This window comes from Chaetodon trifascialis, chromosome 3, assembly GCF_039877785.1.
Source record: "Chaetodon trifascialis isolate fChaTrf1 chromosome 3, fChaTrf1.hap1, whole genome shotgun sequence".
Classification (NCBI taxonomy): domain Eukaryota; kingdom Metazoa; phylum Chordata; class Actinopteri; order Chaetodontiformes; family Chaetodontidae; genus Chaetodon; species Chaetodon trifascialis.
In genome coordinates this window covers 12787499-12800139 of record NC_092058.1, presented here as the reverse complement: position 1 = coordinate 12800139, position 12641 = coordinate 12787499, and the positions used below count along the sequence as shown (strand labels likewise).

At 43.5% G+C, this 12641-nt stretch overlaps 1 protein-coding gene across 1 annotated transcript; it reads right to left on the bottom strand.

Moving 5' to 3' along the window:
* Window positions 1-805: 805 nt before the first annotated feature.
* On the bottom strand, window positions 806-12381 carry prdm2b (PR domain containing 2, with ZNF domain b). Its single transcript, XM_070958863.1, has 7 exons — window positions 12264-12381; window positions 11075-11178; window positions 10481-10633; window positions 9435-9561; window positions 6685-6789; window positions 2012-6543; window positions 806-1095 (listed from the first exon to the last, which is right to left on the bottom strand). The coding sequence occupies exons 1-7, from the start codon at window positions 12376-12378 to the stop codon at window positions 1078-1080; spliced, it is 5154 nt and encodes a 1717-aa protein (XP_070814964.1). The 5' UTR covers window positions 12379-12381; the 3' UTR covers window positions 806-1077.
* Window positions 12382-12641: the final 260 nt, after the last annotated feature.

The following is a 12641-nucleotide window of genomic DNA, read 5'->3' as shown; positions in this document are numbered from 1 at the left end:
CAGAAAGGCTGGAAACGAATGATTTGCACCATTTTTTACCAATGTCTGCAAAGTGCTACAGACCCGAATACATTCCATTATTAAGTCGCCGTTTAATTAAGCCAATCTTACCGATCCAGCTAGAAATTTTGGCAGTTGTTTTAAAGTGCTGTATGAACACTGGGCTGAATGAATGATACAAAAAATTCTTTTCAAGACGGACATTTTAAGGAGACTACAACATAATTCCCATCATTTTACAACTGGAATTACCTGCTAAGTCTGAGTCTGAGAAAAGCAACTAAAAACATGAGGCATACTTGAGATTTAGACCAAAGGAATAGCTGTCAGGCCGCACATCTGACCGTGGTCACACACATACTTACCACACACATATACAGTGTTCCTGAGGACCAATTGTTGCTGTAGACAACTGCCATTTTCATTTTTGTTTCCCAAACAAAAATATGCCAATAAGATATATTCTACAATATAATGACTACAGAAATTTAAATCAAAACATACATACTTTGCAAATCATGTATAAACTGAAGTAGGTGCCCGTCGGGAGAGACATGGAAATTGGCTTAATCTAGTTTATACTCTATTCAGCACATGCATTAAGAGACTCTGGAAACATCCAAAAATCTAACCAACCAAATGGGGAAAATACGGAACAAAAGAATAAACAAGTTTCCCTAACCCTAACTGATACATGATTGCCATTTGCAATAGATCAGCTTCCCAACATAACGGAGCCCTAATGTTACTGTTTTGGGTCAAGTAATGACTCATTTTGTATATATTAACTCATTGTCATTTACAGTTTCTTTTTTCCTTTTTTTGTTTTTGTTTTTTTTGCAAGGCTGGCTAAAATCGAGGCTCAGTTCAGTTCATAATGGAGATGGAAGATAAAGAGTTCCCTCCTGAAATGCAGCAAAAGGCAGTTGAGATAAGCAGACTTCACTTGTTTTGAGTGAATGAGCCCACCGCAAAAGATCAACCTCAGTGCCGTCAGTGCCTTGTTTCGTCCAGAGCGTTGCCTGAGAGGTGAGCACTGTATTCCCAGGAAGAAGAGCTCAACAATGTCCACGCGGCTCACTTCATCAGCACCTCCTGCAACGCGAGACACACAAAGGTGAGCAACACAGAGATGCAAAAACTAATCCATTAATCAATTAGTTGATAAGCAGAGAATTTAACTGCAAAACCCTTGGTAATCAGATAATCGTTTATGTGAATTTGGAAACAAAATTGCCACAAATTTAAAATCAACTGAAAATAACCTTTTAGTTGCAGCCCTCGAGCTGTGAGATCTGAAGTACTATCACATAAAAATACTAACTCATAGCATATGAGTACTTGGGCTGTATGATTTGTTCAGAAATTCAGAATTCAGATGTCCAAGAGCACTTTTATAAAACAGGATGTTAAGATTAGAGCCCGACTGTCACTGGATTTTTGAGGACACATTGGCATCAATATTTGAGAGAGTTGTAATGATTTATGAGCCGATATTCAACTTTTATAGACACATACACGTCACTGTTACACGATTCAAAATGTTCACTTTTCATGAGAAAAATATAAAAAACAGACCTGCTTTTAGCAGCAGTGCATTTTTTGTCAATATTCCAGTTTTTTCTATAATTGTTTATCCAGCTTAAAACATAGAAATATCAACTGACAAAGAAATAATCTTTCAGTTCATCAGATAACAGCAACAATAATCAACATTTTCATGAGGTGCCTCCTCATGACCAAGACAGAAACTGAGCTGGATATTTTGCTGTTAAAAAACAGAGTTGTCCGTCTCTTTTGGTGGATAAACTATGTCATGAAGTTGTCTCAAACATATCTTTGGCAATTCTTTGCTGCAAATTCCTGTCCCCTATCAGCTGGCACATATAGTGACACAGGTATATCTGCAATATGTTAATATTGGTCTTGCTGATGTATCTGTCAAGCCCCAAGATAGACAGACAAGACAGAAGAAGGGAGGCAAAGAAACAAACAAAGGGCAATGGCTCACCTGAGTGTCTTTTGGCTCTTGAGTTGGTGGTTCCTCAGTTTTCACCTCAGCAGAAGGAGCTGCATTGGCCATCTGTAAGCTCCTGGTGACTGGACCACCTACTCTGTCCCTTGTTCGAAGGGAGAACCGCTCCTCTTTCTTCAGCTGTAGTGCCGGTGGTGATTTGGCCTCTGCTAATCTCTTGGGTGCTGCCTCTCTGCCCATACGCTGCATTCTCATGGCAGGCCGTTGTTGTGCAGTGTCACTGGGAGTGTCCGGGGCTGATGGGGTGGGAGGTAGAGACTGAATATGGCCCTTCTTAGTTTTTTTGCTAGCAGCAACTGGTGCTGGGAACGATGCAGGCCTCTTTAGTCGGCCCAGCGAGGCAGCGGTTTTTCCTTTGCTTGACTGGGAGGGCTCTGGGTCTGCTGCGCCTGAGCTGCGAGCTCTGGTCTTTCCCAGGGGTTTAGGCTCGGTCTCCGTCTGCTGTATTTCACAGTCTGCAACTTTCTTCCTAAGATTCTTGTTTTTATCTACCGCAGACACTGCCACCCTTTTCACCTCTGCAAGACCCTTTCTGCCCTTTTTAACAACAGGCTTCATGGGACAGCTGACTGCCATATGTTTACTGAGACTTGCTGGATAAGTAAACTCCCGACTACAGTGGGGGCAGACGTTAGAGGGCTGCTCTTCTTCAACTTTAACGGTAGCCTTCTTTGCAAAAGTGGCAGCTTTATTTTTCTGTGAAATTGCCTTCTGGACCAGCTGGTTTTTCTTCTTACTGAGGGCACTCATTTTTGTTTTACCAGTATCTTGATTAAAGTTAAGTCTCTTTGGCTGACCCATTCTCCGGAAAGCACTGTGGCCTGCATTGGCTGCTGAGGGCGACACCGCTCCATTCTGAGTCTTCACTATTTGCTTGAGGGGGATGGGGTTTTTCTTGGGAGTGTAACGTTTCTTATCACTAGCATTGGCACAGGCCAAAATGTGCTGGTGCAGTTCAGGCATGTTGTCAAAGCTGTTGCCACACTTAGTGCAGCGAATGGCAGTGCTGAAAGTTTGTGGTATGTTGTGGGTAGTGAAGTTAGTAGCCGAGGCCACAGAGCCAGCATGGGAACGGCTATGATAAGGAAAAGGGGGTGGTTTATAACTGGGGTAGTGTTGATTAATGCCAAGGCGCACATCTGGGCCTTTAGGCTTCGCTCCCTCTGAGGCCATGATCTTTATTGTAGTGTACAGCTCCTCATTGGGGTCTTCTGCATGATTACCATTAACATCAGGATCATCTTTTGCTAAATCAGAGTCACTGTGTGGAGCAGCTTCATCAGTTTTCTCTGGTGCTGGTGATGAGGGACTGCTTTCCTCTTTGGCTCTGGATGGATCTGTGTAGTTTTGTGGCCTGAGCTTGCCACTCTCTACAGTGGTATGTGAACACATCTCGTTTGGGTGCAGATCCTTTTGGTGCTGCTGGAGATTACAGAGAAATGCAAACTCCTTGGAACACACTGAGCAGACAAAGATTCTGCCCACTCCATGTAGTGTTGTCCGGTGAGCCAGCAGCGCTGGGGCATCACCAAACAGCTGCACGCAGAATTCACACTTGAAAGGCCAATCAGCAGCATGCTCTGTGATATGTCCACTGAGCTCTTTGATAGAGTTGAACGGCTCCTCACAGACATTACACACAAAAGTCTTGCAGTATGTCGAGTCAACTTCCTCCGCCTCAGAGGTTTTATCAGATGGTTTATCAGGAGCAGCAGGGTGAGGTGAAGACTCAACACCATCCTGAGGTGCATGACTTATGTCTGACAGCTCACCTTCACAGTGCTGAGGCTCTTCTTTTATCTTAATCTGAGGGCAGGACTGTGAAACCAGCGATGGGGATGGATCGTGTGATGCAGGAGGAGGAGATGATGAGGAAGATGAGGATTCTGGCTGGGACAAGAGCGTAGTAGAAGATTTCTCTGTCACCAAGTCAAGGTTTTGGTTCATTTTTCCATTTAGCAGACTGCTGCAAGCTGCAGTTAGAGAAACATCTTCTACCGTGGGCAAATCTACTGATTCTGGCTCAGGAGACCTTGATGTCTCTGAAAAATTATGGGTATCTATAAGGGGAGTCTTCAGGGACTCCAGCGGCTCAGCGATATGGTCCTCTTCCTCATCTTTGTTTTCTTCCACTGACAAAATCTCCTCCGAGTCTGACAGGGACTTGTGTTCCACTGATCTTGGAGACACTTTTGGCGAGAGGACAGGAAGAGGTCTCAGTGCAGAGGAATCCGAAGGCTGAGAAAGAGGAGAGCTAGGCATATTCGGTGGAGAGGGTATGGTAGGGAGAACAGGGGGTGGTGGTGTTGGAGAAGTCACACTGGAGGTACCGGGGGAACTTGGGTTCATGGTGACAGGGGTCAAAGAGGGTGGAGAGGGGTGGGCAGATTCCAATGCAGTGTTCGGAGACCGAGAATGAAAACAACTTATGTTCGACAATGCAGCGGGGCCCTCCTCTCCTGGCAAGGGTAGACCTACATACTCATTCATCAGCACCTTTTCAAGCATGCTGGTGTTAGGCTTTCTCTTTTTTATGAGTGACTGTGGTGCAGGACTTGCCTTTAATTCAGACTCGACGTTGCTCTTCCGATGCAAGCTTAAATCAAGAGCTGAATCCCCAAGCACCTTGTTCAAGCTGTCACTCCTCCTACTGACAGAATTTGACAGATCCAAGGGCTGCTGATTACAGGAGTTTCCACCACTATTAGAAGACGTTTGGCCCTGCATATTGTTTCCAGAAAGGCTAAGGCTGTCTCCATTTTCCTTGTCCTGTAGGCTCCCAGGAGGTGACGCACTGTGGCTTTCCAGCTTCGGTACCTTAAGGGTGTACGAGCTCACCACCTCGGCTTTACAGCTCTCTGTTTTACATGTAGGACTGAGCTGTGGAGATGACGGGGGAGAGGCTGTTCTTCTTTTAAACCTGCCTGAAGTCCCCTGCAGTGGTGTGACTGACAGCGGCGAGGCCAGTCTATGGCTTTCTGTTATCAGGGTAATGGTTGATTTCTGAATGTCTTGTGTCTGAAGGAGCTGTTTGAGCTTTGGCGAGAGATAAACTGTTTTCTCCCGCTGAAAAGCTGATGAATCTGCAGCTTGTTGGAACAGTCCTCCCACCAACAAGTTAGATGAGGAAGATGTTGAGGATGATGAAGACGATGAAGGGGCCGTGAAAGATCCTGTTTCGGTCTCCACTTTAAGGCTGGGAACAAGTGGAGGTGTGGACGTTCTTCTTTTTGCCGATGGCTGGCCAATGATGGAGACTTGCTTCGCAGCACTCGTTCTACCCTCCACCTTCAGTGCCTGACCGATCTGATTTGGGCTGATGATGACGGTGTCCAGACCAAACAGAGCGGCAGATCGGGAGTCCACCTCTATCACCTCACAGGTGCTCACTGAACTGCTGGACACAATCTTGCCATCAATGTAGAAGCTCAGATTCTCAGAGATGTTTTTGGATATGTCAACTGCGTAATCGTCCCTGTCTGCCTCATCTTCTGTGTCCGCACTGGGCACATAGACAGGGGGAGGGCTGGTGCTGGGGGACTCATCAGGCAGCTGACGTTGCTGCACAGAAGCCTCTTGCAGCAGCATGCCTTTCCTGCGAACTCCCTTCGGTAACAAGTGCCGCTCGTGTATTCTGCGTTGGTGTCGGCGCATGTTGGTGTGTGTGCCAAATGCTTTATTACAGTACTTACAGGGATGGAGTTCCTTAGACTCTCCATTTTCATCCAATATAAAGGGACGGTCTGCATGAGGTCCTAACTCCTTTCTCTGCATCTCAGAGTTGTGCAGAGGCCCTCCTGTAAACTGGGACCCTATGGCTATATAGTGACTAGTCGGGCTTGTGCAGTCAGGACTTGAGCCATCAGTTTGCACCACAGGACTGAGTAGACTGGCAGTCCCAGCCAATGAGCCTGGCCTTTTCTTAGGCCCACTCTCATGCCTTCTTTCATGCCGCCGCCGCCCCACCTGTGAACCAAAGGATTTACTACAGTACCGGCACTTGAACAGCTGTGATTGCTGGTTAGTGATGGCATGAATGTGATTGTGACGTTCCAGACCCTGTCTGGTTGAGAAGTGGCGCTCACAGTGCTGACAGGGATACGACTCTCCGTGGGGATCACCCTCGAGGTCACCATCGGGATCAGGGTCAAGGTCAAGATCTGGATCAATCTCCGGTTCTTGACATGCAAGCGAGGAAGACTTCAACTTTCCCTGTGATTCTGTATGGCTTTCTTTACCACAGGTCAGTGATGGTCCAGGCTGCTTATTTTGCATTGAGTCAGCCGTAGGTGAACGCTGAGCAGTTTGTTGCTGTACTTCACCTGATTCCTCCAATTCATCAGCATCCTCCTCCTCTTCTTCTTCCTCCTCCTCCCCATTTCCTCTGTCTGTCATCAGATCTGACTTGTTGTCCACATTTCTATGGTCAGTGTTTCCCATTAGATGGGTTTCCTGGACTTCCTGTGAGGGCCCTAAGGTGGGTGGCTTCTCATCCTCCTCCTTCAGACCTATAAACAATTTATTAGAGTGTTTCATCAAACAATTTCAGAAACTGCAGTTAATACTCATAAATATTAAATACCTGGGAAATGTTCATTGAAAGAGTGGGTGTAAATATGCTCATTATCCACAAGATTGAGTCAGCTTACCTTCTTCCCCATCCCACATCTCCTCGACAGTAGGTTTGGTTCCACTCGTTTCCTTGAATCCACCCAAACCAGCCTGTCTGGCTCTCTCCAGCAGCTTTCTTCTGGCTGCAAGTACAAATAAACACATAACTTTGTATCAGGCTTGTTTAAAAGCAGGTTTAAAATTTTAAAGCACATAAAGTCAACATCAGCCTAGCATTTTTAGCCAGTTAGGATTTCCCACAAATATTTCATGAGCAGAGATGTCAACAATGCACCAATAAAATGACAACACAAGTAGACGTATTAACATGATAAAAACACGGTAAATGTTTGTTTGATCATTATTATTTCTGCCACTCACATACATCTTTGGCCAAATAGCAGGCTTTGGTTAAATCTTGCAAATAAATCCCAGTAACCAAATGGACTTCTGGAGGAATGCAAAGCTTTATAATGACTTCAAAAAATATGAATGGATTTGCAAGATACAGCTATTTCTTTATAACTGATAGACCCATAAATCTGCAGTTTAGACTTTAAAATCAATTTTACTTTTTCATCTCATGTGTTCAAATTGCTACAGGAAAATCTGGGTTGGCACCACACATACTGCAATTCAAAAACACAGGAAGAAGTAAAATTACTGCTTTGAAATTCAAAAGGGAAATGTGAGTCAACCTTGCAGTCTATCCTAAAGCAGCCTCACGTTGCATTCATAATTAAGGGCTTTCATGCATCCAGTACCATAAAGAGGACAACTGATAAATTAGATAAGGCAATGCTTAACATGACACTATTTTGAATTTCAAAGCCTTGTCTGAGTCAATAGGCTTCCCTTGCACCTCCTCATCACTGGAGTGTGTCAACAAGGTCACCTGACCTGGCCTACAAAGCCTAATTCATACCAGAGAAACACATGCTGCAGGTCAGTCATCTGACCAGCATGGTCCGAGGCATTCTGCTAAATCTACAGCAGCAATACAACTTTAACTGCGCTAGCATTTAAGAGCCGTAGCCTTTTCTGTCAGGGTTTTTTTTTCTTTTTTTTTAAACACAGCAGCTACTGGGCAAGCACACCAACTCTGACATACATCAGTTAGGTAACATGCATAGTGTTTGGTATTCAGATGAAGCTAGCGGGACAGGTAGGATAGCTTCATCAAGGCTGACTTTGCAGCACAGTCCAGGGCTGCCAAAAGCCCTGTACTGTGCTGCAGTATAGAGAGCTGGTGTGCAAGAGGCTACTGCCTGTAAGGTCACACAGAAAATTATATTGTTTTTTCTAACAAGAAATGACACAAATCATATTTAACACTAGCTTGTACAATTAAGGGCAATCTTTCAAAAGATTATACTCAGGATATGTGGCTAACTGTCCATGTATTCTGTCTCCATTATCTCACAGATATTTCAGGAGTTACAGGGATGGATTTGACTTTCTGTATGTTGCCTATATTTATGTGTTTGGTTTAATTACATATAATTAAACAGTCTCTAATTCACATTTGCAAGCATCTAAGTGGCAATTATCTACACAGGACTATTGTACTCATGTGGTATTACACTACAATATTTCAGCAGGATTTCTTCAACATATATTCGCATTACAACACACTACATGATGTCCCTTAGCCCCCATGGTAAAGACAGATGGGTGAAACAAGATGCATCAAAATCAGACCACAACAGATAAGGTCAGATATCAGACACCAAATATATACATTTAATCAATTTACCCTCTTCTTCATGGTCTCACAGTCAAACACCCACATAATCCAAAACATGGACACACTATGTCCAAAGTTCATACTGACCAGTGTAATTGTGTTGTTATGACTGTTTTTTTTTGTTTTTTTTTTTAACATCTGATCATTGACACATCCCTACTACTTTGTGTTGTTTTCATGATTTTATCGGCAAAGCAATTTCCTAAATGCTGTTTCTGTCATTACAGTTACATCGATTCTGTTTTGATGTCTTCAACGTTAATGCTATCAAAGCCCGACCTATTAGAACGACTGCCACGGTGTTAAGTGTCTCTGCTCCACATCGATATGATCACTTTTTAATAATAATTTACTGCAGGCAGTTATCTATGTGCTTCTGTACACCGAGATGTCCGTGTGTTCAGACCTAGCCGTTTAGCATCATGCTAGCATGCAACACCAAGTCTGACAACTCGATGAACTGGTTATTCTGGACCCAGAACGACGGGAAAGGTAATTTTGAACACTCTCCACGACGTATAACAGCTATATTTTAAGTTGTTATACAATACCTGCGCTCTAAATTAAACTGCAATTGGATAAGGAAGCTGGCTAGTTAGCTAACCTGCTAGGCCATCATCAAGTAGAGAGGCTCGCCGATGGATGGCTTTCATGCTTTAGGAACTCAAGGAAGGTCACATCCTCGACAACGTCAGGACCCAGAGGAGGAAAAGCAGCTAAAAAGTTGCTCATATGCTCGCTTTCCAGCTAAACGGGGTATTTTGACGGCAACGAGTTGGCTAATTGGTCGTTATTTAGAGCCAAATCTGTTCGCAGCGACGAGTTTGAGGTCGGGTATGAAAGTAGAGAGAAGCCCCACACATCGCAGCCGTTAACGTTAGCCACCGCTAGCCTTCCTTCGTTTGTAGCTAGCTAGCTCGTCAGTTACAACTTCGACTGAGCTGCCAAGGGATCGACTGGTGGCCGTTTTAGCGTGGCCAGTCACACCGGAGATGAAAACCGAGCACATAATGTCATCTCGGTTGGTAAGTAAGGCCTCACCTCGCTTCGCCCTGGGTGAATTTTTCCTGTTCAGACTGTTGGCTCTTTCTTCCTCCAGTGCAGCTGTTATCTCAGGGTTGTCTTCCACAGTGTACCACACCAGCAGCTCCTCTCCCGGCCCGATAGGCTGCAACAATGAGAGATGAGGTCGGCCACCAATCACAGCCCGGCTTGCTGAGAGGCAAGGGGGATATTTGGGCCACTGTGCATCTTATCTGTCTAAGGGGGGGTATGGAATTTAACAGTGTTTCCACCATAGCCTGCAGTATATTCTCTAATGGAGAAGATTTGATGGAGTTAACATGACTCTACGTTTTAGACTTGCATGAATGTTAATGAGCTGAGGGATGAGCTTCATACACCACATCACAGTTAGTCAATTACAACTGATGCATGTATGCTCCACATTAGACAGTTTTAACCAGTGGTGGAAGAGGTATTCAGGTCCTTCACTGAAGTAAAAGTACTAGTACAACAATGAAAACACAAGTCCTACATTCAAAATTAAGGCTGGGCGACACTACAAAATAATGTCAGGGTCAGAATCACCAATAAATTTTATTATTAAGAGCAGCTAATGTGACATGGAGGGGAGAGAAATGGGTCATGATTCATGAGGTGACTGCATCATTCATGTCAAATCCCTGGCCACTTTATTAGGTACACATCTACAACTTAATGCAATCTGTCACAACAGCTCAGCCAGAAATTCTAACTTTAGAAAATGATGATAATGTTCAGTTTTAAGTCAGTTTTCAGTCTTTATTTAGGGATATGATTATTACTGAGGCTATAGTTTGTGGTCAAACTGGACTATGTTATATTGTGAGGGGTTTCTAAAAATTTCCAAACATGAGAGGGGGTATTTGAAACGCTTTTCACATGCACATCGAAAAAAAAAAAAAAAAATCTCAGACCATAACAACATTATTTAGTGCCTTGATCCCAAAATAAGACTTTCCATTCATTCACTTATTCATTACACCTCAGTCCACGTGCCCTTGGTTGTAGGACCTACAGGCTGTATGAATATATGTTTGACTTACCCTTAACACTTTGTAGTAAATGGCTCTGTTAATCTCCAGGGGGAACAGATTCTGCTCTTCAGTGGAGCGAGCCCAGTTCACGTACCGCAGCCAGTTCCCCTTCATGGGGTCTGTGGCGTCAACACACATCCAGCCCCGCGCTGGGAAGTAAACCTAGAGGACACAAGCACAAGGACATTGTGGTAAAATATATACATATATATATGTGTGTGTATGTATGTATGTGTGTGTGTGTGTGTGTGTGTGTGTGTGTGTGTGTATATATATATATATATATATATATATATATATTCCTCTAGAAGAGCAGGACAGGAGGACCACCAAGCTAAAAGATAATCAGCAGCATTTGTTTGGCAATATCATAACAGCAGCTTTATCCTCAAACAGCTGCATGCCTTGAAATGTCTGTGTTAATCTTTTATACAACTTTTACAGCCAGCGACACATTTCATGATTATAAAAACTCTCTCCAACTGTTCGGTGCTAAGCTTGATGCAGAATGTAGTTGGGCTCGTTTTCGGTATGAAGTGACTGCCACACACGTGGAGAGGAGTTGTTCAGGTATAGAAGCCAGCAGAGCCGCCTGGGACATACCTCCCACATGTAAACATTACTCGTCACCTGGGACCTTTTCTTCTTCTCTCCGACAAATGGGCCAAACCTCTTGCCTTTAGGAATGACCCGAGTGGCCCAGACGCCTAAAAGGATAAGAAGAGGAACATCTTATTGCTGTTACATCTGAGATTATATTCTTTAATCAGTTTAAGTTTTGGGGAACATGTGCCCCAAAAGCGATGTCCTGTCTTGTGTTTAACTTTAACAATATTAAACTTTGAACTTAACCTTGAAATCGAGGATATGGATCTTCAGGATTGGCGTGGTGAGGTTTACAATAACTAGAGCTTATTTAAGACAGATTTTAGTTTTTAAAAATGTATTTTTTCTTAGACCCGTGTGGAACAAATCTGTCTGAAGTTAGCTTCAAAGAAGAGATACTGCATGTCTGTGACTATGTTCCAGCGTGCTTCATGTCTGACAGGAGGTCAAGGTGATGAGTATCATTATATGTTAGTCTGCAAACGTTTTGACGGCAACAGAAACAGATTCATTAAATGTCACTCTGTGGTGAGTCTAAATGCTGTTAAATTTGAATCTAAAATGATCAAAGGGTTCCAAGATGCTATTACTCTCTCTGTGGTGAGTATGAGTTGTTACCATGCACTGAGACCCTTTATACCAGGAGTACCCAAACTTTTTCCCTTGGTGGGTCAAAGCTGAACCTTAATGGTGGGCCACAGGACAAAACCAAACACCCATTGTAGTGTACTGTTAATACACAAAATGGAATTAGGATCCCAGTTTCCTTAACTGACTGACTTCCTGCCCACTGTGTTCACATCTTACATCTCTAAAGAGCATTTTTTCCAGATAAACAATAAAACTGAATACACAGTAAGTTCTATTCTAACTCTTTAAAATTAATTTAAGTGTGTCTGAGGTATCATAGAAAATACTGAAAGCCTTTGGACATAACGAGCGCTCTAATCCACTTTGTTTGCACCATTAGATCCTCCTCAAATGTCTTCAAAGTGAACTGAAACTCTCAAGTTCTCCATTTTCCACCACAGCCTGCTCTCACTGTGGTCTATCGCTGGCTACGCGAAGTCACTTTCAAAGTGTACATCAATGAAATGCAAATGTGAAAATCAGCATGTTGGTGGTCTTTGAAGATGAGGTTAAAGTTCCAGTTGTCTTAGCAGAGCGGACCCTGTCATGAACTTACCGATACGGCTTTGATTTATAGCAGAAGGTCCGAGACTCAAACAGTCAGGCAAACCCTTCCACACATGAGCTGGGATTTCTTCTAGAGTTTCCACTGTCCCTCCAGTGATGGCCATGATCTACAACACATGAAAAAATGATTTTATTTTTAAACCAAAAAGCATCACACCCAATGAAACTGTCAAATATAATCGTGCAGGACATTGGACACTGTATAAAGACATTTTACCTGTTCAGGCAGGTTTCCACGAGACAGTGGGCACCGAGTCTTAACAGAGCGTTACCGCATGGACTGTAAATGTAGAATAAAGTCAGAGATTAAAAAAGCAGCAGCACACTTGAATGGAGGCCCTCAAAGTGAATTCATTCCAAACTGCAT

Excerpts from the sequence above, each read along its gene's own strand:
- prdm2b (XM_070958863.1), bottom strand. The coding sequence starts at position 12,378 with ATGGCCATCACTGGAGGGACAGTGGAAACTCTAGAAGAAATCCCAGCT. Across the intron at positions 10,634-11,074 it reads GTAATGTTTACATGTGGGAG|GTTTACTTCCCAGCGCGGGG; the intron begins GTATGTCCCAGG and ends TGTGTCCTCTAG. Across the intron at positions 9,562-10,480 it reads TTTACTACAAAGTGTTAAGG|CCTATCGGGCCGGGAGAGGA; the intron begins GTAAGTCAAACA and ends TCATTGTTGCAG.